Raw genomic sequence first — 26,035 nt, forward strand, 5'->3', positions numbered from 1 at the left:
AGTGCTCAATCTCCAGCCAGCTGTGTTGTAAAATAGTGTTGTATATATTGACAAATTGTTTGTCTTACTGAACAATGAAACCTGTCTTTTCCTGTGAGTTTAAGATCTATTCCCTGAAATAGTCAGGAATATGTTCCTGCAAGCTGGACTAAAACGAATAGTGGAAAAGGCTGAACACAGAAAGTGTTCTACTGTCAAATTTTTAGACTCTGACAGAAGCAAAGGACCGTGGCTCTTGCACAGAATCAGCTCGCTGAGGACTCTGGATACTGCCATAATGTAAAGTATTTGTAGCCTTTCAGCGTTACTGTAAACTGGTCAGGATACAGTCTTTCATTTCCACAGTCACCTCCTCATATCACCTGCACAAGTAACACTAATTTGGGCAAATGTGACCAAATACTTGTTTTCCTAGCAAAAATGGACTTTCAATTATAAGACTTTTTTTGTTCATCTGTATCATAAAAGGAATACTGTTTTGTCCTGTGTACAATCACCAATGCTTAAATAGTTGGTGATTAGTGTGGCTGCTAACTATGAATCTGTATTATTTTCACTGTGCTTGATTCCTCGTAAGACTCAGAACTGTATAGAATATTCAAATTTTAAATGTAAATGATCTTGAGGAACAGACGATCATAATTCAGGGACACTTTTTTCCTCTTTTACTATATAGAGATTTAAATTCTTTTTATCTGTGTTTTACCTTCTTATTAAGAATTTGAGATTTCTGTTGGTTCCTGATTATCTCTTATTGCCCTTGGTAAGAAGCCCGCTCTGCCACTTAAGATAGCAGACTTTGTGTTTATGGGTATTGGACCTTGTCCAACTATTTGAATCATGCCTCAGCTATTTAACGTTTGAGTTCTGTTACCAAAAGGTCTTTTCATTGGCCTTCCTTCTTACTCTATGCTTTTAACAATATAGAAAAATGTTTACAATTATTTTCACTCGTAAATAGAATGATTGTTGTCACCTCTGGACATTCACATAGTGTTTCTATACTCACTGGCAACTGCCAGTATTTGTTTGGCACTTCTATAGGATTTAATTTAAAACTCTTTTCATTCTTATTTTGAAGTGGTTGTAATCAGCAGGTCTTGGTTAGCCATGAGTAGATTTTCCAGTTTGTGGATGGAAATGACGGGAAATAGTTAATCTATTCCCTCACTGCAGCAAAACTTGCAGCCCCACTAGAAAGCATCTGCACTTGATGTGAAATACAGGTTACTTTCATGAGCACTGCTTTGCCTGTTAATACTTACTGTCCCTAAAGAAATGTGTTTCCAAGTTTTTAAAATGTAAATATTCTTGTAAATTGTAGACTAATCTTCCTACATTTGTGATTAACTCTGTCTTCATTTTATGCAAGCTGGTTTCTTCATTACATCTAGTATTTTTAATAGGTGAGCACTAACTGTATTATGGTGCACTGGTTTACAGTGTTGAATATTTTATCTTGTATACTGTTAGGTTTAATGTGAAAAGTACCTCATAATCATTAAATGTATTAATTATGAGTGGTTTGATGTGTATTGCAGTATAGTGTGAAGCGCTAAATCCATTATTCAAAAAGTTTGCGAGAATGCAGGGTTAAATCCATAAATGTACTGATGCAATAGGATTCTTATTCCGTAAATTAATACCAAATACTTATGATTCATCAGCTTCGTGGGGCCGATCAACAGACCTGGTTGGGAGGTATTTGGTGTTTTTGATTCTTTCACTATTACAAACTGAAAGTAATATTTCTGACATTAGTAAATTTATCTTCAGGTATTCTGTGAATGAGAGCGACATGCATATATTTAATACCCTTAACGCAGTTTCTAAGAGTAATCCCATGTTATTAGTCTGATGCAGAAATGTATGTACATGTGTCAACTGGGATTTTTTCCCTTGTTTAGCATTTATCTATTTCCACCTCAGAAGCAAGGAAAACCCCCATAGATACGGTTCTGAAGTCAAATGCTGAGCAAATCCTACAGCTGATGATTCTGTCTCTCAAATATCTCATTGTCTGGATCCTCACCTATTAATATTTAGTCAACTAACTTGCTTAAGGAATGCATTATCTAGAAAATGTAGAGTACAGTAAATGCTAGGGATGGTATTAGAAGACGAATCTCATGTTGAACACTTCTATGTTACAGGAATACAAGCGCAAGCTAGCCAGAGTGTCCCAAGTCCGGAAAGAGCTCAGGTCACGCATCCAGAACCTGCCTGATCTCTCGCGACTCCCCAATGTCACGGGCAGCCATGTACACCTACCGTTTGCAGGAGACATTTACAGTGACGACTGATTGTAAGAAGATCCTTCCATAACCTCTACTTTTCTGTGAAATGAGGGGTAGGTCAGACTGATTGGTACTCTTGTAGTATTATTTTTATATATTGTTGGAGAGTGTCAGTAAAAATACTCTGAATAATTTATAAAAAAAAATGGTTTAAAAAGTTGATTTGTTTACTCTTTTATTGGCAAGTGAATATAAGGGTACATTTATAAAAGAGTGGCATCTGTGTCTATTGCATTAAAGAATGGGTAATTATATTTTGTACAGATTTTCGTTGGGTACCCTGTAAAAAAAAAACTGGTAAGATTTTTCTTATGTACCCTATATTTAATGTAGATCAATATATAATCAAAGCATACTTTGAAGTATGCTTCTAAGTTGACGCATTTCAATGACTAGTGAGGCATTGAAACATTATGGAACATAAACATTATGGAAATCACAACCTTATGTTTGTAAGAAGGTTATTGCTATTTAATGCAAAGTTAAAAGTGATCTTCCTGGCTATTATGTTTAACTTACCACTTCCAAAACAAGCCAGGTGGCTTATTTTAAAGTAAATGTTCCAATTTTGTATTGGAAGATGTAAATCATGTTACACTGAACACATCTTTAAATGACTCAAAATGTTGCAATATTTTAGTATTTAAAAGCCAGCACAAAAAAAAAAAAAAAAAAAAAACCCAAAAAAACCCCAAAACCCTGCACAATTGACCATTTTAATTAGGTATCAAAATGGTAGCTTTTCTGCTGCTTAGTTTCCTAGTTGAGGGACCATTCATTGGTACTCTAATCTCTTTCTGGAACATTCGTCTCCATCTAAAAAGTTGATCCCAGAAATGTGAAGCCATTTTACAAATTTAATTAAAGTGAAAGGCCATTCTCTAAACCGTCCCTATTGTTGAATGTCTGTTATTAAAATTTAACAATGCTATATACCATTTATACATGCAACAGCATGATGCAACCATGCTGTGTGGTAGCTTTGGGCCAACTCATCCTCTTCCATTGAGAAACCCAGGAGGCCAGTGTGAGCTACTGCTCCCTTACCTCCCACCGCTCCAGCAAACATTTCTAGATCTTCTTTTCTCACAGAAAAGGAAGAGATAGTTCTGGCCTCTGTATGATTTAAACTGTGGAAAAATATTGCTGAATAAGTGTTTTAAAAAAGATCCTTTGCATGGCACAAATGTGGTGTTTGTCTATGGGTAGCTAAACTTGTGAAAATTCCTTGTTACTATACTAAGCGCCAGCTTTTAAGTTCCCTTAAAAGCCTAAAGATATCGATAGGCAGCTAGTGGATTACCAAAAAGTTTCGGCTTTTTTTCAGTCAATTGTAATTAGGCACTTAAATATTTTGGGGTGATTTTTAAAATGTCTGTCTGCACGTTTTGGCATTTAAATGACCTTAAAAACCTAGGCTGGAAATATTTGAGTTGGATATATCATCTGAGTATTTAATGATAACATTTTGTGCATGGGTTTGCACCTGTCAGGCATTGTTTTGCAATAGTTAAGTTCAAAGTTTACAAATTTAACGCTCCTTCTCACATGAAAGCAAATTCTTAAAGACAGTCTAAACTACCTTGTCAAAAATTACAATGATTCAGCATAGTTCTGGAGTGAAATTGTTAGTAAGATAGTAATTTGTAGAAGATAGCAATTTGTCATATGTTGTTGACTTCCTTAGGACTAATCCCTAGAATACTTACTAGTTGTGAACAAAAGATAATATTTCTCTTTAAAATAGTTATACTTAGACATAAGCACCTCAGTCCAATTATCCTTTCTTATGGAAGTTGCCATGAATTAGACCTCTGTTAAGGGAGGAAAAAAATAAAAAGATAAAAATACAAACTGTTGACATAGCATTCCTTCTTCCATACCAAGTTTGACATTACCCAGCAGTCAGAGAGGGCATGAATCTGTAGATTAAAAAAAAAAGGCTATTTGCAAATAGAAAGAAAGCCCACATGCTCCATGCTAAATCTCTGGTCCTTTATCTGACACCATCCAAACTGCTGCTACTGTGGTCACTAAACATATATGTGATCCCAAAATGTCACAAGTCCATCCTAGTTTTGCCCGTGAGAATTTAAAACTAAAAGAAATCAATGTTCATTTTTTCCCTGAGATTTAAAAAAGATGATGCAATGTAGAATATTAATTTCATCAAAGATTCTGATTGACAGGTAGGAATGCTGAAAATAGTTCATCAGCACTCACTAGCCATCCAAAGATTTATAACAGTTCTGAGAGGCAATTTTCCACTCCACAGGAAAAAAAAAGAGTTAATCATACATAGTCCAGGACAGTCTTTTTTTTTAATTTGAGTCTAAGATGTAAAATTAAATAAAATTTATTGTCATCTTTTCATGATAAGAGAATGAAAATCCAGATATAATTTTCATGCTTTAAACATTTCTGTTCTAGTATGTTAAAACTTAGCTACATAAATTTAGCTATGCATGTATGTGCGTTACAGCTGCAGCTGAAGTTTACTCTTGCTAAAGAATAGCACAAAATTTGTGATAAATTTTAAAACAGTTTACTTCATTAAGAATTGTAAAACAAATCAAAAAATCAGAAAGCCCAGTGAGTTCCTGGTTGAATCCCGTCCATGGAAAACTTAATTAATACCCAAAGGTGATTACAGTTGTGGTGGCATGGCTTGTTTAGAGTCCACTGAAGGATCTAGGCCTTGGATATTCAAAACTGAGGGAATATGTTAAGTTTATGCAGTCTTTTGCTACCTTAATTCAAAATAATAATAATAATAAAGTTGGTGAATTTCCTTGATCTCTCAAGAGCATTAAAAACAACACAATAGACTTGTTTTTCCTTTTCATAACTCTTAGTGATAATGTTGTGTATCTACAGACAAGTAGAATTGATAAAAGAATGAGGAAAAATCTCACCTTTTTCCTGGTGTATATAAGTTTTAATTTTGAGAAAGTGCTATTTTCTATATATATTTTTCTTTGTTTTACTGTGAAATTGTTTACTTCAAGGAACGTTTAATAGTTGAAGGTTTGTTTTGGTTTTATTTTTTTAATTTTCCTCAAAATTTCTTTGGAAAAGAGGACTTGAGGAAGGTAAATACACTTAGAGCAAATGTCATATATTAATGGCTGAATGGTCTTTTATTTCTATGGGAAAGGCATCAGGTTAGAAGATCTATCTTGTAACTTTAATAGTATAGCAGGAGATAACATTGTAAGATACAAATGCAGCCCTTTAGTATAAAAAGATACCTCTGACTTCTCAGCTTCCAAAGCCTAAGATAAATGTGTGACACCTCAGGAAGAAAAGGGGCTGGGTGGGAAAAGAAAGAGTGCCTGGAAACTAAGAGGGAGAAAATATCTGAGTGGAAATGAAAAGCAAAACAAAGGTCTGCTTTTGACAAAACAGAAATAATAGTGTGAAACTCTGGGCAGCACAACATTTTAGCTGTAGATGGGATGATACAATAGGACCGCTTTGGGGCATTTCCACTCTTGGAAAAGATGTGGGTGTCCCTTGCCCATCTCTTCTAACACAGTGTGATTCTGCTCAAACCAGAATGCCTACCCTACCAAAGGCACAAATACAAAATATCAGAAAAATTTTCATCCAATTATCAGCCTATTTACTTCACTATATTGCACTTTTATTGAGCATTCTTTGAGAGGAGGAGAAAAAAAAAAAAAAAAAAAAAAGCAAAGACAATCCTGCAGCTCTTTGCCATATGAGAATGCTTGGAGGTCTTTCTGCTTGGGTCTCTGGAACTGCTTGTATATTCTAGTGTTTGCAGGATCAAGCTGTATTTTTGCAAAATGTTATGAAAGCTATCAAAAACATCTACCCCACTTCTGTGATTTTAAAAACAAAAATAAAGTCATTAGTTGCAAAAAATTATGATTCTTAGAAATTGTGTTTTTGTTGCTCTTTTTGAAAATTAAACTATACACTGCAGTAACATTAGCTTGTCTGTGTTTCACTCTGTTGATGTTGGTATTAATATATTAAGATAAAACACCTCAGTTAATCCCTAGGAACACAACCCAAACTACATGCTTAAATTTCCATGCTTAATATTTTATCTGAACAGTCTTCTGAATGTCCAGCTGAGAGCTTTCATTATAATAAAAGTACATTCCTGTTTTCCTCAAGTTTAAAAAGCCAATGTATTAGGAGTTCCACAGACTAATACTGCTCTCACAAGCCAGTGGCAACTCTGTCCGGTACTTCAGTGACTACCCCAAATGCACATGTAGGATGCAGTAACCCCCTGCAGAAATAACCATAAAAGTCATGAAAATCATGCTTAGGCTTGACTGGCCTGCTACAAAAGAGCTGAATTTCTGCCTTTTGGAACATAAGCAAATAGATTCATGTTTTCTGTGGAAAGATTACTGAACTAGAAAACCAGTACTTCAAAAATTTGACTGTTACATTTATAAATATTTAAGGCCAGTTCTGCTCATTACTCATGCACATAATCACAGTGATTGTTTCTGCAAGTAAAGAAAGCAGATTCAAATGTAGTGTCTGAAGAGAATTATTTTTAATGGATGACCAATTTTGTGTCAGATCCTATTTCAGTGTCATTTATCTTGATTAAGCAGTAACACTCTGTCATCTTGTTATTTAAAAATCTAATTCTGATTTCACCTTTACAACATTTAAACTCTCCTACTAAGCATGATGTTTTATGTGGGAATTTGCAAAAGTTCAATAGCATTCGTGTTACTTGTTTGCAAAAGAAATTGACTTATTTGTTAAGAGCTAACAACAGTTTGAAATGTAAAGATGTTTCATTATTGTGCTCTTCTGACAGAATGTGTAATCCTTGTGTAATTTGTCCTCGAAATAACACCCATCTGTATGCTCTTTCATATTTAATAGAATAAAACATTGTTGTAAAAACATCTTTGAAATCATTGTTCAATGCTTACCTACTCAATCTCATTTTGTGAAATGGCTTTAATGTAAACTGCTTCCTGTACTTAAGAGTAAACCAAAATGGCATAGTGATGCTGATGGAATAATTAGTACTAATTTTGAAGTTTATTATCCTCTGTATTTGTAGAACAAACCAACAATTTTCAGTGAGAAAGCAGTGCATTGAAAAGCCTGGAGTCAAATCTCTAAAATTGTAAAGAAATTATAAAAAAGAAATATTGCCCATAGACAGCCTACCTTGCCTGAGGGGTCTTTTTCAGGGTGGAGGGGGGGGGGTGAACCATTTGTAATAAGCCGGTTTGAGTTTTCCAGTACTCAAAATGGGAAAGTGGCTCAAACTGATGTTTCACAATAGAAGGTCTTTAGTTGAGCTATGAGCCAGCAATGTGCCTTTGTGGCCAAGGAGGCCAATGGGGTCCCGGGCTGCATCAGGCAGAGCATTGCCAGCAGGTCGAGGGAGGTGAGCCTCCCCCTCTGCTCAGCCCTGGTGAGGCCACAGCTGCTGTGTCCAGTTCTGGGCTCCCCAGTACAAGAGAGATGTGGAGCTGCTGGAGCGAGTCCAGCAAAGAGCTACTAAGATGATTAGGGAACTGGATCATCTCTCATAAGAGGAAAGGCTGAGAAAGCTGGGACTGTTCAGCCTGCAGAAGACTGATGTGGGATCTTATCAATGTTTATGAATATCTGAAGGGAGGGTGGCAAGAGGATGGAGCCAGCCTATTTCCAGTGGTGCCCAGGGACATGACAAGAGGCAAAAGGCACAAACTGAAACCCAGGCAGTTCCAATCTGAACACAAGGAAAAATTTTTTTACTCTAGGGGGCAACTGAGTCCTAGCACAGGTTGCCCAGAGAGTTTGTGGAGTCTCCTTCCTTGGAGATACTCAGAAGGTGTCTGGACACAATCCTAGGCAATGTGCTCTAGGTGACCCTGCTTGAGCAGGGGGGTTGGACTAGATGCTCTCCAGAGGTCCCTTCCAACCTCAACCATTCTGTGATTCTGTGAGCTGTTTGTATTAAGCAACATCTATCTAATAATGTTTTCATTATATGATTACTGTGCTATTATTATCAAAGATACACCATTGTGTAAATAGTTTGTATGAACAGGTAAGTAACTATAAATCTATAATTAAATACCTGTACCCAACAGGTATATATTTAATAATGAACCTTCTTGGTCTTGCTTTACAGTAAAGTCCCAGTAAAATTTTGGCCCCACTGAAATCACTGATGCCATTATAAATGGAGTTGTTCTTCTAGCTCTTCAAACAAACTGAGTAACACTGCATGGCAGATGTTTAACAGGGCGGCTCAGTAACAGTCTGTTGCAACCAACAATTAACCTTAAGTGTCTCAGCAAATATAGGAATGTACTATATGCTGAAGGGAAGAGTGCATCAGTTTTATATATACATTTTCCACTATATTGATTCTGTGACAATGCAGTAACAGAGAAAGACCATATGAGAGGTATAGGAATAACATAAAAGCAGTTCAGATATAAAATACCTGAAACTATTGCTGCACAGCATCTTGAAGCATACTTTTAAAACAAGAAATGATGCATACTGAATGAAATGTTTTACTTTTCTTCCATGGTAAAGTGGCTATTCTGATATCTTGCAATAGTGAACCCCTCCCCCCCCCCCCCCCAAGAAGCCATCTGGACTTTTGTGATGTCTCTGGTAATTACAAAGAAAAAGATGTGGTTTGGACCACTCTAAGGCTGTATCTACATTAACAAGTAGCACACTGCATTAGTAGTAGTTCTGGAAAGCAAAAGAGCTGACACTCAGGATTTGGCACAATACATTTTCTTAGGGATTTGTACTCTAGGCTACCTCTAGTGTGGTCCTAGGGACTGACTGCCTGTTAGCAGTTAGAACATAATAGTTGTACCCTTGGAGCATCTCTTCTGTACTTTTATCCATAATCTGCAGTATTACCCAAAAGGAAGGTGGTTCATGTACTCTGAGACCACTCTGTTGTGTAAAAAGTGCACAGGAACAAGTAGGAGATATGCTTCAAAAGCGTACTCTTGGTGTGACCTAGAAAAATTACTGTTGGTGCACCTCTAACTTTACCAGATGCCCAGGCCCTTTTCATGTATGTCTCGCAAGAAGCAGAGCAATAAAGTACCTGAAGTACACACTTCTAATATAAACATTTATTATAAAACTTGTTCTTCAAATTTTTTTTATAATATACATTCTCCATGAACAAGACCGAAGTATCTTCTCAGAATATTGGATCACAAACTTAGTAAGAACAGATGAATTAATACCAAGTAAGTTCTACATCACAAAATGTGCAACTTCAAGGTCCACATTTTGATCCTAGGATGGCACTTAATTTGATCCTACATATACATAAGAAACAACCTGAAGTAAACCTTTCAAAACTGTTCTATGTATGGCTAGGAGATATAACATGGTTACACACCAATCTTTGACACGGTAAGTAGGATTTGCAACAACCTTTATCCCCCTCCCAACTCTTTCAAGTCTGCCAACTTATTTGTTGGTCCTATTTCTTAACTGGTGTGCATCGAATCGGAATGCACTTAAAGGGATCTATTCATTAAAATACAAAATGGAAAATACAGAACTAAAACCAAAAATTCAAATGTTTTTTATCAGTTGATTCTCTTTTGAAAGGGGAAGTCTGAAGCATGATTTGCAAAACTGCCACTGCAGACTATATACGGAGCAGGCTATAAGCTCCATCCTGCATCATGGCTTTCTATTGTCCTTTATCACCTCCTATGCTGAACTGAAAACATAAAATCTGACAGTGGAGGACCACTTTAACCTTGGCCACTTCTATTCACATCAAAATGTTCTGGTGCAAGGAGATGACTACTGTCCAGAGCAAGCCTACTTTTCCAGGGTTAACTCCAGGAAGGAAGTAACTATGAAGTCTGATGCCTGTCAAAACTGAAAGATATTTAAAAAAGAGGTTCTCTCCTCAGCCATTTTTGAAAGAAACTGACTCATTTTGGTAACACAAGAGCAATCAAAAAGGAAACATCCTGTATACCTTATGGCTGTGCTACTCATAGAAGTAATGAAGTGGGGTACTGACAGTAGTCTAGCGTGAAACTCTTGGTAGGTATTCAGAGCTTCCTGCATTACAGTGCAGTCTCACAAGCTTCTGTTATCCTGGGAGCAGCAGCAACTGCAGTCCAAATCACAAAGGACATTCTTAAAATAATGAAGAAACTTATTCTGGATGATATACTGTTTTATCTCTCTTTGTATGAGTGTTATCTTAAAAAGTAAGTTACTTTGTTACCTTTCTAAATACTGTGTAATAACATTTAAATTACCACAAGTGTCAAATGACAGCAACAGTAAGGCAGACCTCTTGAACAAATCGTACCTGCAGAATATGCCAACCAAAGTGTCTGTGTTTAACTCCAACATGGGAAGCAAGGATGAGATCTTTTAAGTTCTATTGTGATACATTATCTTAACAATAGGGGAGGGAGGTGGAGGAAGTTGGTATGCTAATGGACCCAGTATTGTCTGCTTCCTCAAAGAATAGATTCTGACTTTTAATTCTTGGGCCATTAGAGACTGCAAAACATGTTCAAGATTCCCAAGCATACTAGACCGGTTGTTTCCCTCTTGCAGGCAGTCAGACCCCACAGAGACAGAGCTTGCTTCTAAAAAACATGGTCTGTTCTTACACAATAAATACCATTAGCTTGAGTTTTAAAGAAATCACTAATTTTGTTCATTTACAACCACTGGAAAAATACTTACTGCTGTAACTTCTATTATTTTGCAATAATGAATAACTAAAGTAAAGTTAAGAAGGTTTTCAAATCTGCCTTCTGGCTTTTCTCTTTTTCTTCTAGATTAAGCATCCATTTTAGCTTAGAAAAGTGAAATTTGGAGTTTCGGGGAGTCTTGGAAAAGGAGTTGGTTGTCGCCTGTCCGGGTACACATGTTCTGAAAAATAAAAGACTCAAATATCTTAAAGGTGAGATACCAGAATTAGAATAAAGTATGAAAGTGCACGTACATCTGAGTGAAAATTTTTAATGCAAGTACTGTATTTTCCTATGAAAGTAAGCAGTTAAAAGTATATCTTATACAAAATTTAAGCTAGACATTTCACATTACTCACAATAACATAATTGTGCCTTCTTTGCACATTGTCACTTTTCATAGCAATCTTTCATTTTAAAGGTTAAAAAGTCAAAGCTGATCTCCTTATTCAGATCACTAAGGAAAAATAATTAATTATCAGTTAAAGGTTTAATCTGAAGTCACTGAGTGGAACATGAATCCCTTTCCCAACAAGAAGTAGTATGCTCTACTCAGTAAAATGTCTCTTTAAATAGGAGAGACACAGGTACCTGGGAAGTGATGATGGACTCTTTCCTTTAGATCCAGTCCCACTGCAGCTTGCAGGTGTCATTTTGTTTGCAGATGGAATTTTCCGATCAGGTGTCTTAAGGCCAGATTTAATGGCTGGAGTACCAGAATGGTGTGTCACAGCAGCCAGAAAATCTCTGCTTTTACCATAATGTCTTGTTGTTTTGTCGCATGAGTTGCAAGTAACCAGCTACAGAGAGAGGAAAGGAAATATCACCTATTCTATCAGTCTTTCCCCCTTCGCATTACAAAGCCACTGTAAGAATTATCTAAACTGTTCTCTGAATATCATGACACAAGCTCAACTAGTTAAATATTTGATTAGGTGAAACGCAGAGATATTAAAAAAGCCACACGTACTTTACATCTATTATTTTCACTCAGACTTCATAAACCAACCAGGTCCCATGGCTTTATCTAGAAATGACTCCAATTCCCTGGCAACTAATTTCAGGAGGCCCTTAATTCTGAATGTAAACATGTGGTGCAGTGAACTGTGAAAAAACACCTCGTCAGAACAGCAAGACGAAGCAGCACCTGAACTGGCTGTATGATACCTTGAATATACATCAGTGGTATCCATACTTTACTAAAAAATATGACATACAAAGTGATCAAAACTCATTAAGCATATTCTACCCCCAACGAAGTTATATTACATACTTTCCAGGGAGTCTTGAGATAAAAAATTTATAATACCAAATCCTCAAAAATAAACATCCATAACTAATAACAGCAAGTCTCAGTGACCAATGAAGAGGCTTTTTATTAGTGTAAAAACACTTACTACAAAACAGTGAAAGTTCTAGACAAAGGGCACTTTGTCTTCTTCTGTCTACTTCCAGACTGTAGAGAACCTCCAGCAGCACAGTATGTTACAAAGGTGCAGCAAAATAGATACTGTCAGACAGTGATAGAGACTGTCAGATATTCCTAATGCTCCTCACTGCCATGACAACTACTCGTACTAAGAAACATGAGAGTAATTCAGGCAGACAACTTTCTAAAATGCAATTACACAGGCTGAAAAATATAGTTAAATGATAAATGTTTCTGGTCTAAAAACATATTGAAAAGAACTTCACAAAAATATAAGCAGTTTAGAAAACATCAATACCTAAACATTCTTCATTTCAAAGTGTGCAAATTTACCTAAATTCAGATTCCTTAGAAAGAATTACATTTAAAAAATTCCCGAATAAAACATTTTTCAGGTAAGCATTTTGGCTGTCTCTAGACATTAATTAGTCAGACTAACAAACTAAGAAGATCAGTTATTTATACAGTTCAGGTATCAACATATCTTTACTCTTCTAAATGAAATTCAGATGGAGGGAAAAAAAAAAAAAACAACCCAGCATCACCTGACAATGTTACTCCACAGAATATAAATGGAGGTGAACACCTTACAATTCAGGAATCACTGAACTGCACTTCACAGCGTTTTATGGCTAGTTTCCATTCTCTGAAAAACATATACAGATAACTCCAGAATTTTTGAAGAGCCCTGAAATAGTTTATAATGTTATATACCTTTTTATGACTCTCAAGTCAAGATCAAGATATTCCTGCTTGCTAAGAAAGGTATCACACACACAGCCTGTCATATCATTGCTGGATGTAATTCTCAACCACACCTGAAGCTTCATCCTTGCAAGTCTCAGGTATTAGGTTATAATTTATCCACATTGCTAATTTTGGAAGCTGTCAGTTCCTGACAATATTTTAAATACTTAATACCAAAAATACCTAAATCATAATCCACAGCACAAATGCAAGCAGAATTGAATACAAGTGCAGTTTAAACTGAACCTATTTTAAACTGAACTGTAAACTACTCATATGAATGCACAGTCCATTTGAGGAATTTTTCCAACCACAGAATAAATCTAAGAACCCTTTGTAATTCCCTAAGACACTGCTCATCTGCTGTCTAAAGCGATGGTTCTTCAAATGTACTCTAAAAATTTGTGATTCTACAGCAAAAACTAACTCAAAGCAAAGCTCCCAGCTTCTCAGATGCCTTTTCTCTTGCTGTTTTTTTTGCTGCTGCACTACAATGATCTACAATTCAGAGGAGAAGACAGGAGTTTATTGGACTGCTTCTTTTTTTTTTTTTTTATCCTGACAGCTGGTGACATCTATATTTCCTGAGTTTCATTTTGTGTTATTGGCTCTCTAACCATTTTTGATTTTGCAAATTTTACTTGACAAACCAGCAGATTCTTATCTGAGAACATGTCAAATATGCCAGCAACTGTGGTGCACAGTAGGGTGCTGTCTCATTTATCAAGACATCTGCTTGCATGTCCTGCTTTAATAGCAGGGTATGACCCAGCAACACTAGATTAAATATATACTTTTATTGTTGAAAACATTAAATCTTACGTTCTTAAATAATTTTAGGAAAAAAGAACTAAAGCCCCCAAAGCAACCTTAAGTCTGTTTAAATGACATATAAGGTTTAGTTTTGAAAGACTGTATAAACACTACTATTCAGCAAAATTTAAAAAAACTGAACTTACACACAAGGTAACAGTAATCTGTTTCAGTTATGATGGTCTATGGACATAAATGAAGTAAAGCTTTTAAGTTGAACTAATATACTTTTAGACCACTGATACAACTGAAAAAACTGATAATGTTTCAGACACTCAAGTCCTTCTTCAGATCTGAAACAAAGGCAGCAAATGTCAAGCCATACATATGGGTAAAAACAGCCTGACTGACTTCAGTTCAGCCTTAACGTTGGTACACGTTTTTATTCTTAGGCATGTTTTGGGGGGATTCATAACAATATAAGGATTTACATTACTGTAGTAAGGCTTTGCATCTAGCAGACTTGCCTGGACCTAATTTTACCACACTCATACAAATAGGACAAAAGGAGCTGGCAAAAATCTGACATTCCTGCCATTTTTGCAAAGCTATGCAAACGAAACAACTGATACAATCGCTGACAGTGGAAATGCTGAAGCTTCCTGACAGGAAGAAATGACTTAATTTTAAGCAAGGTCTTAGATGTCTGCAGAGTCTATCCAGAATGCTGCCAAAGAGAAAGAGATCACAGGGAGGGCAGTGCTGTTTGTGTAGCTTTGCTGACATGTTTTTAGGGGGAAGGAAATAAAAGATTTCTGTTTGTGCCATTGTGCTCTTGATCTCCCTGCTGTGGAGGGTAGATTTCAAACAGTATTGATTGTGAATGTGAATAGAAGTTATCCCAAAAGAAAGGAAGAGTTGTGTGCTCATGAAAAAAAGACATGTCAGGTGTGAGCTCCACTTCTAAGTGAAAGACTTCCATATCTTCCCTCTTGTGCTACTGAAAGGTTTCAAGGAAATATTAGAAACTTTGCAGTTCCAAGCAAATATCCTTACCAAAACACTTCTTGAGTCCCTGTACTTTTTCAAAATCTTTGTCTGTTTCATGTTGAGTTTACAGTTCTTTGCTTCTCGTTTTAGAATCCTCTCTATCTGTGGAGTCACTCTCATCTTTGGTTTGAGACGTACACGGTGGTTATCAGGAATCAGGAACTGGAAACAGTAAGGACATATCCTTTCTTTTTGCAATTCATCATCTACAGATTAATAAATGTAAAATAGTAAAATTTAAATGATAAAAATCAAAGTATCATTGTGTTTTACAGGCAAACATAAAAAAGCATATATTATGACTATTATATTATGACTGTTAATAGTTAGCATACCTGAAATTTCAGTTCTATTAAGGGTGTGGTAACATTTTTTTTTCTCCTCATAACATGTTTGAACTTTTACTCAAGTTATAACCACGCAAGTGCTAAGCACTTTGCTCATGTTCTCCTGTGGGGTGCATTTCTATTTCACATTATCTAAGTAGATGTCATTTCTATTCTGTTTCAGACACAGCCAGAACATAAAAGGAAGCTGAGCGCCGATCTCTTTAACAAAGTGCTATACAACAATTCACTACTAATTTTATGCGCAGTGTAGGGCAAGTTCACACAATACCTAAATTTTGATGGAAAAACGCAATTCCTTCCTAAAAATCTGTAATGTCAGAGTTGTGCACAGGGGCGCTGCTCTGCCTAGTCAGCAACACACTGAAGGTGTGTTCGTGGGCAGTCACACCACAGCCCTCCGAAGCTCTTGGCCCCTTTCACGGGCGACGAGACGGCAGCACCGCAGCCTGGGACCGCAGCAGACACGTCACGGGACCCGCCCTGATACTCCCTACAGCCGCAGCCCGGCTCCAGAGGGGCTCTGCAAACCGCCGGGAGGGCACCCGGGCTCCGCTGCCTGCCAAGCACGTTGCTTCTGCCCGCTGCCCCACCGCATCGCCGCCGCCCTCACTCGCCTCTGCCGGAGCTCAGCGTCCACCTGCGGGGGGGAGGGAGAGAGGGAGGGAGCGACGCCGTCACCGCCCGCTGCCGCGTCACCACGCCCCGCCCCCAGCAAGCGGCGCCCGCGACAGCGGGCAGCATCTCCTCTGCGTCACGTTAGAGTGACCCCCTCCCCCCACACCTCATCAGCCCCCGCAACCGCCCCCTCCTCCATCCTCGCCGCCCCTCCCCACGCGGGCCCTTACAGCAGGAACCGGGCCTGGCCCGGGCACGCGCCCACCAGCCCCCGCGCCGCCGCCTCCAGGAACCGCCGCCGCCGCCGCGCCATGCCGCCGAGCGTCCGCCCCACCGGAAGCCGCCTCCAGCCAGATCCGGCGGCACCCCGCGGCCGCGGCACGATCGTTCCGGGTTCACGCGAGGCGCTGCGCGGCCGTTTCCCCTAGCCTGGGGGGAGGGGGCTGCCGCGGGCCCTGCCGCGGAGGCGGTTGGGGCGTGGTAACGGCTGCGCGGAGCCGTTGGTGGGGGAGGGGAGCCGCCGCCATGTGAAGCGGGGTGGGGGCTGGCGGCAGCGCTCAGCGGCACCGAGCGGAGCCCTTTCTGCGTTTTCTGCTAAAGCCGGCCGGGTGTTTTACCGGCGGGAGGGGGAAGGAGCGGGAAAGTTGCTGAGGTGCCTGCCGCCTGCCAAACTTGCTCCGCTGAGAAGAAGAGTGATATTCGCTCCCGGGAGGTGTCTGTATTCCCAGCTGTGTTAACAGTTTTTCTGTGGGGAGGAAAAGTTCTCCTTTAGGAAAAAAGAAGATTTTCCCGTCAAGAGTTGTCACGTGAGAAACTTCAGCCGGCAGCTACAGAAAACCCCTCGATATTCGAAAGTGCTGAGCATCAGCTATGTGCCACTCTATTTAGATGCCTTTTAAAGAATTTTGGCAACTATGTACTTTGCTTTATCGCTCTGCAAATGTGCTCCTATTAAAAAAAGCAGCTTTTCAATGTTTGATGTGTGTTTTATTAATTCTCTAGGCCCCATTCATTTGCTAGATGTTCTTTTCCTTTGATCTGTTGGTAGTGGTGTTCATTTAGGAGATGTATTCATCTGAGCAGGCTTCAATAGTCTATCGAGGAATTTGAATAAATGTAGTTATTTCTTATTTTCTAACATAGAGCAGCCAGGTGTTTTAGCAATCGAAAAGCATGGAAGAAATTGAATTCTGGGCTTGCTTTAATGGCACCTTTACAGTAAAGTCCATAAATCTAGATGTGCTAATGAAATGTTAGTAATAACTGCAATTAGAACTTCATCTGAATTTTTTTTCATTAAAAAGACTTTTTCAATGAACTTATGAATATTTCACTCTTATTGGAGAATTTTTGGCTTTGTTGATAGAGTTTTTGTGCAAACTACCTTTTTCGGGCTGAAGAACAGGGATGTCACATCTATTTAAAACACTACTAGTATTCATCAGTCCACCACTGTTTGGCAGAAGTATTCCCATTTATTAATAGTAGGAAAAAAATGAGAAAAGTCACTTTGGAACACAGGTAAGCAAAAATAATTTCAAAATGTTTATTTTGGGGGCGAGGGGACCTGTTTTTATCATTTGTAATAATTCATGTAAGTCTGCCCACTAAGGTGCTACATTGCAGAGAAAGAGTGGCTTGCAAGGCAAAATGGTGCTGTGTTTTCCCTCAGCATCTGCATAGCAAAAGGGAAATGTAGGGAATTTTCTGCTGACTGTGGCTGGTGTCTGACTCCTCCTAGCCTTCCCGATGTTGCAGTGGACCAAAACACTTGCACCAGGATATGTATGTATATTTGGGGGGCAAGAACAAGTGCCTGAGTGACTTGATTAGCAAGCACTAGTGGTCACTGTACAAATTAATTAGTGATTAATAAGGTGCAAGGGATTCATTTTTACTTCTCTTTTCCTCCCTTCCTGAAATGTTTCTAATTTTTTTGTCTTCTGCCTCTGCCTCTGTGCTATTCTCTCTTTTATGCCAGCTCACTGGTTTCTCTTTGCATTATATATTATCTTTGTCCGAAAAGAAGTGCAAACTGTACTTTCCAGTGACATTCATATACAGTATAGCGTGTTTCTTGTCAGTGTCTAGGTTAGAGTAAATACCTCATGAGGCAGGATCTAAGTTTCTCATGTTACGTGTGGTGCTGAATGTGCTAAGCCAATAAAACTCTGGAAACAGAGTGAGAAATAACCAGCAATCCATGGCCTGTAATTCATGGCTCTCTATGAGCCCAGTTCTGCAGAACTCCCATAAAAAGTCTGTATTTCTGTGCATCCCATGCTGGTAGAACCAAAACCTTAAAATCCACTAACCCTCAGCTGCCCCATACAATACTTAATTTATGGCATGAATGGGGTAAATCCACTTGTGTTTCAAGGTAGAATACATTTGTCTCTACTTTTTCCTGGCTTCTGTTCACAAAAAGCACATTAGCAAACCCATGTTACCAACTGCTTCCTGCTTCTGTTGTTCAGTGTTTTGTAGTTACCACGGCTGACCAACAAGCTGTAAATCTTGCCAGGTGTTTTATAACAAAGGAAAAAATAGAATGATTTGTGATGACTTCTGGTCATCGTGCTTCATTATTGATTTAAACCAGGGCAGCAAGAAAATACAGTATATCTGTTGCTTTGCTGATTATCTAGCAAGGTGGTGTTAGCAGTCAGTAGAGGGCAATAGAGAAATACGGTTTGCGATACCTAAAGGATTTGAAGCACTGATTATGTGTTTACAGAAAAGAAAAAGAAGAGCCAGGAGGATGGGTTGTTCAGTTTACTACTGGAGACCTGTCTGTGACAGACCACCAAGAAAACAAAATTTTCAAAGAGAGCATCTGTAGCATCTCTGAGTCTTTCCTTTTTTCTTCAGTTACATAAGATAACTTAGCCAGAACTTATTGATGACTGCATGTTCAATGGACTCAAGAAGGTAATGGGAGATGCAGGAATGCATTCTTTTGAAGGAACAGAAGAGGAGGCATTTCAAAAATCCTGCAGGTGACTGAGGTGAGCACACTAGCACCTTCTCTTTCAACTGAGATAATAGGTGTTCAGTCAGCTGTATCGAAGTCATGAGCAAACTGACTGATTGAAATTATTTAAGAATTTTTCTTTTTCAGGCGTGCTGCTACACAATTTTATCTTGGAAAAAACAGGGTAGTGATGGTTTGGGTAAGCATTTCTAAACAGGCATTATTTTGGAGATGGGGCATGTTACAACTGGTGATTTGTTTTATGTGCAATACTTTATATTGGAACTATTTGAGACATGCTTATCATTGCACAAGGTTTCTGTATTGTAGTTCCTAGACTCTAGTTTACAGGGAAATACATAAAGAAAATGAGACTATTATTGTTCCTTTTGAAGGGATTTTTGCTAAGCTTTTGGACAAATGTGACTTGTAGGTTTGGAGAAATTTATTAGGAGGTTTCAGATGCATGGTGGAAATGCTCTCAGATTTTGAAAATGCTTTATTGTCAGAAAGGTACTGAGAAGTGATAAGAAAGAATATAGCAAGGACGAAAAGAGTTAAGCCACAAAAATCAAAGGGCTGACAGAGGGATTGGAAAGCAGAATAAACAAGAAACTAAGTTAGGAAATAAGCATATGAAACACTTTTCTATTGCCAGGATCTCTGCTGGTGTCACCAGAACACTTGGAAAATACCCTCAGGATGCTAGAAACCATTAAAGCAATACAGATTATCAGAGGATAAACTTCCACTTCAGCAGCCACCAGTACCAGAAGTGACCAACAAGAAACACTCAAGAAATAAAGGATGAAGAATTGTCATTCCAGGGATATCACAGAAAAAGTGCAAGGGTATCTAGAGGTCAGTCAGACACTACCAAACTGAGGCAGGGCAGGCTGATAAATAAAAGGGATAAAAGGATATTCTGAAAAATACCATCAGCTTTTAAAAGCTAATTACAGAAAAAGCTAGCTAGTGTTACGTTCCTCCTGAGCCTGGATGTATTTTAAAAGTGGTGTGATAGGTGTGGAAACAGCACAGTGGTTTGTCTGTGTTTTGTGTGCCAAAATGTGTAAAAAATTAATATGATGATTGTTTACTCATTGCTGAGAACACAGCTTCCTTGCAGTGTATACCAGAGGGAAGTGAAATATAACATATGTAAAGTATGTCACTATTTTCTATGGGTGGGCAACATCCGTCTGACAGGGAAGGGACTCAATATTAGAATCCCCCTGATTTTGAAAGCTACAGTTTCTAGTTATTCTGTAATTTTTTTTCCTTCCTTTTAGTCTGTTTCCAATGCTCTAGCTTTTTTGCATACCTGTAAATCAATTCTTGCAACAGATAATAGAAATTAGAGATGATCTTGAACAAAAACCTCAGAGAAAAAGTATATCTGAAGTTTAAGGAAATTCATATTTGCATACCAATTCTTCTTTAAAACAGTCTGTGGTATAAATGTTTGGTTCCTTCTCTAAAATGTGAAGCTGTAGGAAAACCTGGCAACAAACATTTTCTTATAGATGATACCTATTTTCAGTGAAATTAATGTGATTGCTTGGTGTTTGCTGAAGAATTTCCGTATGGGTCATATTGCTACAGATCTGACTGTAGGAACTTTCGTAGTGGGGAGCCCACAGTTCAGTGGCTGGGGCTGAGAAATGGGAGCCACTGCTTGTTCAAGTCAAGGCTTGACTTTGCTACTGTATGACTGGGGTACACATATAACCTCTTTATGGTCAGTTTATCTAGAGGCAAAACTGGGATCTCACCCAGACTGAGGGCCAGGCTTTAAATTGGAGGCTGCAGCTGTACAAGGACACCCTTGTTGTATAGAAGATATGGGCAAAGGCCATAGTTTGGATGCAGCATCCTTCAGTAAGCAGACAAAGATACTCCTGTGCCAGTTCTGGATGTGAGTCTTCATTCCCTTAAGTCATAAGAATTACTCCTTCATTTTCACTAGCAAAACAGTTGTCTAAAAACATTGAAATCTCAAGCTGAAGTTCCACCTACGAAAAAGACATTGTTAATTAGTGTGTTAATTGTCATCTAAACCTGTTTGCTTAATGAAATGTGAAATAGCACCTACTGTTAGAAATATCAGTGTGCGCGGGAGTTTGTTCCAAGCACTTAGGGTCATTTATTGCTGTGCTGCAGTACAACCCAGGGCTGCTATTTCAGCCTCTTGCCAAAACAGGAATGTTTTCCTTTCTGATGAGTCATCTGGGTTTCACTCAGATACATTAAGATTCCCCCACCCTGTTCTTTGCTGTATCGTCCAGCCCCTGCCATAGAGGCCTTGCTTTCCTGGCCAGCATTCTCCAAGCTGCAAAGGACAGGATGGGACCCTCTTCAGCAGCCTTCAGCTCCATTCCTTAATTAACTTGGAGGGGACTGCTGTTGAACCATTTTCTCTGGCATTGGGGCTCAATATGCAGCATTGCTAGCCTTTTCTGGCCTGGGGTATAACAGCAGTGTTGACAACTGACCTGGAGTTTACCACACAACTGTGCAAAATGTTACCTGCATCAAGCCAGAAAGGTCAACCACAGGAGGAAGCTGTGGAGGTTCTCCATATTGGTTGTATATACTCACAAACAACACAGAAGAGCTGTACACTTCATGGAAGCATTTCCTTACTTGCCTCTTTCTTTTTTCTTCCTTTTTTTTACTTTCCTCACCTCTCCTTCCAGTATAGGACGGGGATACAGGAAGTTTTGGAGATTGTTTCTTTGGTTTACATTTTGTTTGTTTTTAATACTTTTCCTTTTAATTCTGAGCAACCTGCTCTAGGGTAGCCCTGCATTGTGTAGGAGGCTAGACTATTTTTAAGATTTTTTTTTTCCCTGTAGGTATTATTTTTATGTATTTGAAAATGAGCCAGAGAGAATAAAACCCGGGTATTTACAAGAAAGAACTGTGTCATGGAGTAGATCTTTGTGGTTCATGGTCTTGGTGTTTCTGGGTTTTCTCAGAAAACGCTGCGGCTAGCATGCGTAGGCTGCTTTAACAGAATTACTATGATTCAGAAATTTAGTCCGTTGAGGGATAAACAGTTTGAAGGCTGTACTCCCTGCTGCAATAGAGAAGTGACTTCTCACATCTGTTTATAATATCCAAAGTAGATCTCATATCTGAGAAGTTGCCATCTTTGCTAATTCCTCCAGTTTTGTTCTTCGTGAGTAGGACGACAAGAAGGGACAGGAGTACTTACTGTTAGAGTATGTGAAATAATCTGAATTTGAAAGATTTGGATCAGTTTCTTAGCAATCAATTAATTTTGGCTTAGTTCATTCAAAATTAAGCTGTTTGCCCAGCTGGCACCCTTAATTCATCATCCTTGCTGGAACTGAGATCTTCAAAGCTGTTTACAGCATCTAAAAACAAACATGTCTTCCATTAACTTCAATCATATAGCCTGTTAAAGTGTGCAGAAGATCTGAGTCTTAGTGATGACAGTGATGTATGTAATTTAGATACAAGAGAGGCAACAGAGAATCAGATTGATGCTTGGAGCAAACTTTAAGCTGGAATGTCACAGCCAGATACAGGTGGGTGGTGCCATGCTCTTTTATTTGCCTCAAAACTGCTGAGGCACAGTGGTAGTACAGCATATTTTATCTGCGTTGGAAAGAGAGCACTTGAGTCATCATTGCTTTTAATGTGGCATTACCACTAAAACTTACTCCTCTTTTAAAGGAAAAATTAAAATAGGGAGGATGCAACTACATCATAACTCTGAGGCAGCTGTAGTAAAGGGGAAAAACTCCACATGACAGTAATTTAATCAGACTGCAGTGTTAGTGGCGTGATGTGTGATAGAAAACATAGAAATTCAGTGAAGTTTGCATTGTAGCTGTATAGTTCTTCAATACTGAAAGGAGATAGTCTTTCTAAAATTGTCCTGTGTGCAAAGCCCTTGTTCTTTACTGTGTCACTCAAGAGTGTTTCTACAGAAAATAAAACAGTAAGGGATAGATGATTCAATAAAATAGTTCTGTCTAGCACCCCAGAGTTCTCTGCCTTAGCATCCCAAGCCAGAAAAAGCTCAAAGTAGTTACATATGCATATGTTAAACAAAAATCAAAGTCAAGATTGTCATTAAATTAATACCCATTTGAAGAAGGGAGAGGGGCTTTGTGCAGTCTCCAAATTCTTTTCAAAAGACCCATAGCCACATGTCTTCCTGTATTCTTTGCATTATTAGTACATAATGCAGACAGCAGTGTTAGGGTATGGCCTGTCAAAGACTCTCAAAAGGTCACTTTGGCCCTCAGCAAGGAAAAGGTCTGTTTCCCCTCTTCTGAAAAGTCATTTTAAAGTGGCCAGGGTGACAGCATGGCAGGCATACCAAACTTTGTCAATTCATAATGGGCTTAGTTTGTGGAAATGAAAATTGTTTTCTCTTTATTGTCCTTAAGCAATGTTTTCCTCATGAAAATATTCATGGATGTCTAGTATTTATGACATGATGGTGCATTTGATTTTTGCTTTTAGAGAACTGTTGTCTAGATTAGAGCCACAAGTGAGGGAGACATCTCTTGCACTATGCTTGAATTCAGAATTCAAATTCAGATGAATTACAGTCAGGTGCAATATATGACTTGATGATTCTTGATCCTTTCCAAAGTTTGGAATCAGCATGATGCTTCAAATCTATTTCTTGTGAAAATAAACATTTTTCTTGGCTTGCTTTGGTAGTCTCACCTTTCCTCTTAACCTACCCTGTGAATGCTCTACATCCCTTAGCACTGTTAGGGAACAAAGAGCTGCTTTTCACAAGAGTCTGGGTAAAAGATAAAACAGTGGAAAGCCTAAAGGAGTAAAGGTCCAGATAAAGATGTACTGGCAGGCGTCTGTGAAGAGGTTGTCACAGTGCCTTTTGGCGCTCTGCTTCTGTCTCATTTGCTCTGCCGGTTAATCATTTGCTTGAGTGCCCAGGTACCATGGTGATGGACACACTACCGGTGCCAGAGAGCAAGAATGCAGCATATTCATTAAAACATGGAAACCCAAAATAAATAAGACTTTTGAAAATCTCCAGCATAGCTAATGTTGCAATTTCCTTTCCTCTCTGACAATACAAATTAACATGGTAGAACACAGGCTCTGTACTCTCACTGTAGGTTTTTCTGTTGGCTGTTGATATCCACAGCTTTTTCATGAAAACATAGTTTAGTCTGAAAGGCTTCAGACTCCTTCCATAAGTCGAGTATAGCACATTTGTGCATTGTCCTTTCTGTGCAGCTAATGTGATGTTTGTTCCATTATCACTGATATTAAGACCAGGGAAAGGGCCTTGGAATGAGAGCCAAATATGTCTTTGGACTGTTAAGCTATGATAACTTGCTCGTGTGACCTTTGTGAACCTAGGGATGTAAAGTGCAACTTTGGCCGGCAACTAAGATCAATGATTGTTGGAATGACAATCAGCGAGCCCTGGTGCATCGTTCCTTCTCTAGAGCCGAAGCCTTCTTCCTGAGTATCTCCTATGCAGCATCTTTGCTGTCCTTTCAGGTTTTGAGGTCTAAACCTCACAGAGACCTCTGCTGCTGCTGTTACTTTTTATAGTACAGCATTGCTTATAGTTCTGTTTGAATATTTATGGTGGCAGCCTGTGGAAAGTTAGTACTGAGCAATACTTATCCACAGAGGGCGTTACTGTGCCAGCATCCCTTAAAGATGACTGTATAATGCATAGAAACAAATGTTACCTCTGTATCATGACTACGTTATGAGTTTGCTCCTGTTTTCGGCGTTTTGAATTGTTTCAGACTGCTGCTTTCTGAACGCTGGTGCCTGGAGCAGATTGAACTAGCATACTTGCAATCTATGAACCCCAAGCACATGACATGCCCAGGAGACAATTTAAACCACAGAGGAGAGAATCAGAGCTAGATGCAAGGTACGCATTCATTCAAGCTGGATAATTGTTCCTCAAACTCCACTGATCATAAAAACTAGCTTTAACTTTTCTTGCAGCCCTCAGGAAATGGGAAGACATCCTTTCCCTATTATATTTCTCTCACATGATTTAAAGAAAAAACATATTTTTTTCAGGCCTATCTTACCCACTGCTCTGTCAGCAATTAGCTCATCAGCTGGTCTGGGCTGAGTTCCCATTGATGTATGGTAAAAACACACAGAAAAACTCATCACCCAGACAGTGAGGCAGGGCTGCTAGTGCTGTTTGTTTCCCTGGTATGGAGAAGGAAGGGACTTTGATGCATTGCTTGCCATCTGAGGGTTGGAGACGCTTCCAAGCAGCATGAAGGCAAAGCAGTATCATTTGAATTTCCTATGTTACTGATACCTAAAGAAAAGAAAGTATAATAATGATACTAAATATGACAATCCTATTACAATTTCTAAGCAAAGAATGAGTGAGGTTTATGGGGCTTGTGGGTCAGGACAGGGGTTTCTGTCTCTTCCCTAGCCTCCTGAAGGTAATCTTCTCAGAATATCTGAGCCAGTGTTTTTGCAAGAGTGGGGAAGTGAGGCCTGGACTTATCCCCTAAGGATTTCATTTACAGGCACTAGAAGTGGGATCCCATCCTCTCCATCCTTCTGCAGTGTGGGACTTTCCACCCTGGCACATTCTGGTCCATAAACTTTCTGGGATCCGCAGATAAAACCTACAGGTACAGCAACTCTTCTCTGCCCTGGCGTTTTATTGGGGAGAGAGCAGCCCTTGAGGAGAATGGGCAAGGAGCATTGCTTGTCTCCCATGCCTCTCCTGGAGACAGTGCAGGTAGAATCGTCCCTCTCCCAGGTGGAAGTTGTGCCCAGTGACAGGGTGAGAGGCAGAGGGCACAAACTGAAATGCAGTTCCGTCTGAACATGAGGACAAACTTTTTTTACCATGAAGGTGACTGAGCACCAGCCCAGGTTGCCCTGAGAGGTTGTGGAGTCTCCGTCCTTGGAGATGTTCAAAAACTGTTTGGACAGGGTCCTGGGCAACGTGCTATAGGTGACCTTGCTTAAGAAGGGGGGTTGAACTAGATAATCTCCAGAGGTCCCTGCCAACCTCAGCCATTCTGTGATTCTGTGAAGTTGGGCCAGATTGCACAGGAAGGCACCGAACAGGGGGAAGACTA

The 26,035-nt window shown here is 39.0% G+C and overlaps 2 protein-coding genes and 1 long non-coding RNA gene across 4 annotated transcripts in view; 2 read left to right on the forward strand and 1 right to left on the reverse strand.

Moving 5' to 3' along the window:
- RPRD1A (regulation of nuclear pre-mRNA domain containing 1A) overlaps nucleotides 1-7,204 on the forward strand; it is a 45,550-nt gene extending 38,346 nt beyond the window's left edge. For both annotated transcript variants that reach the window (XM_064506712.1, XM_026096075.2), the window contains exon 7: nucleotides 2,154-7,204. In XM_064506712.1, the coding sequence (XP_064362782.1) occupies nucleotides 2,154-2,303 (150 nt within the window). In that variant the 3' untranslated portion in view covers nucleotides 2,304-7,204. The remainder of the gene's footprint in view (nucleotides 1-2,153) is intronic.
- Nucleotides 7,205-9,391: 2,187 nt separating this feature from the next.
- Nucleotides 9,392-16,346, reverse strand: C2H18orf21 (chromosome 2 C18orf21 homolog). The gene is made up of 5 exons (XM_026096074.2): nucleotides 16,189-16,346; nucleotides 15,958-15,980; nucleotides 15,000-15,199; nucleotides 11,606-11,814; nucleotides 9,392-11,195 (listed from the first exon to the last, which is right to left on the reverse strand). The coding sequence occupies exons 1-5, from the start codon at nucleotides 16,269-16,271 to the stop codon at nucleotides 11,042-11,044; spliced, it is 669 nt and encodes a 222-aa protein (XP_025951859.1). The 5' UTR covers nucleotides 16,272-16,346; the 3' UTR covers nucleotides 9,392-11,041.
- Nucleotides 16,347-18,681: 2,335 nt separating this feature from the next.
- LOC112980862 (uncharacterized) lies at nucleotides 18,682-21,673 on the forward strand. The gene is made up of 2 exons (XR_003258531.2): nucleotides 18,682-18,966; nucleotides 19,591-21,673. It is a non-coding gene; the product is annotated as an uncharacterized LOC112980862 (long non-coding RNA).
- Nucleotides 21,674-26,035: the final 4,362 nt, after the last annotated feature.

Source organism: Dromaius novaehollandiae, chromosome 2 (assembly GCF_036370855.1).
Source record: "Dromaius novaehollandiae isolate bDroNov1 chromosome 2, bDroNov1.hap1, whole genome shotgun sequence".
In the NCBI taxonomy this organism is placed as follows: Eukaryota; Metazoa; Chordata; class Aves; order Casuariiformes; family Dromaiidae; genus Dromaius; species Dromaius novaehollandiae.

Bases quoted from the DNA above. Each gene is read 5' to 3' on its own strand.
- C2H18orf21 (XM_026096074.2), bottom strand. From the start codon at position 16,271: ATGGCGCGGCGGCGGCGGCGGTTCCTGGAGGCGGCGGCGCGGGGGCTG. The intron at 15,981-16,188 runs GTAAGGGCCCGC...TCCCCCCCGCAG, and splicing joins GGCCAGGCCCGGTTCCTGCT to GTGGACGCTGAGCTCCGGCA. The intron at 15,200-15,957 runs GCGAGTGAGGGC...ATTAATCTGTAG, and splicing joins GACGCTGAGCTCCGGCAGAG to ATGATGAATTGCAAAAAGAA.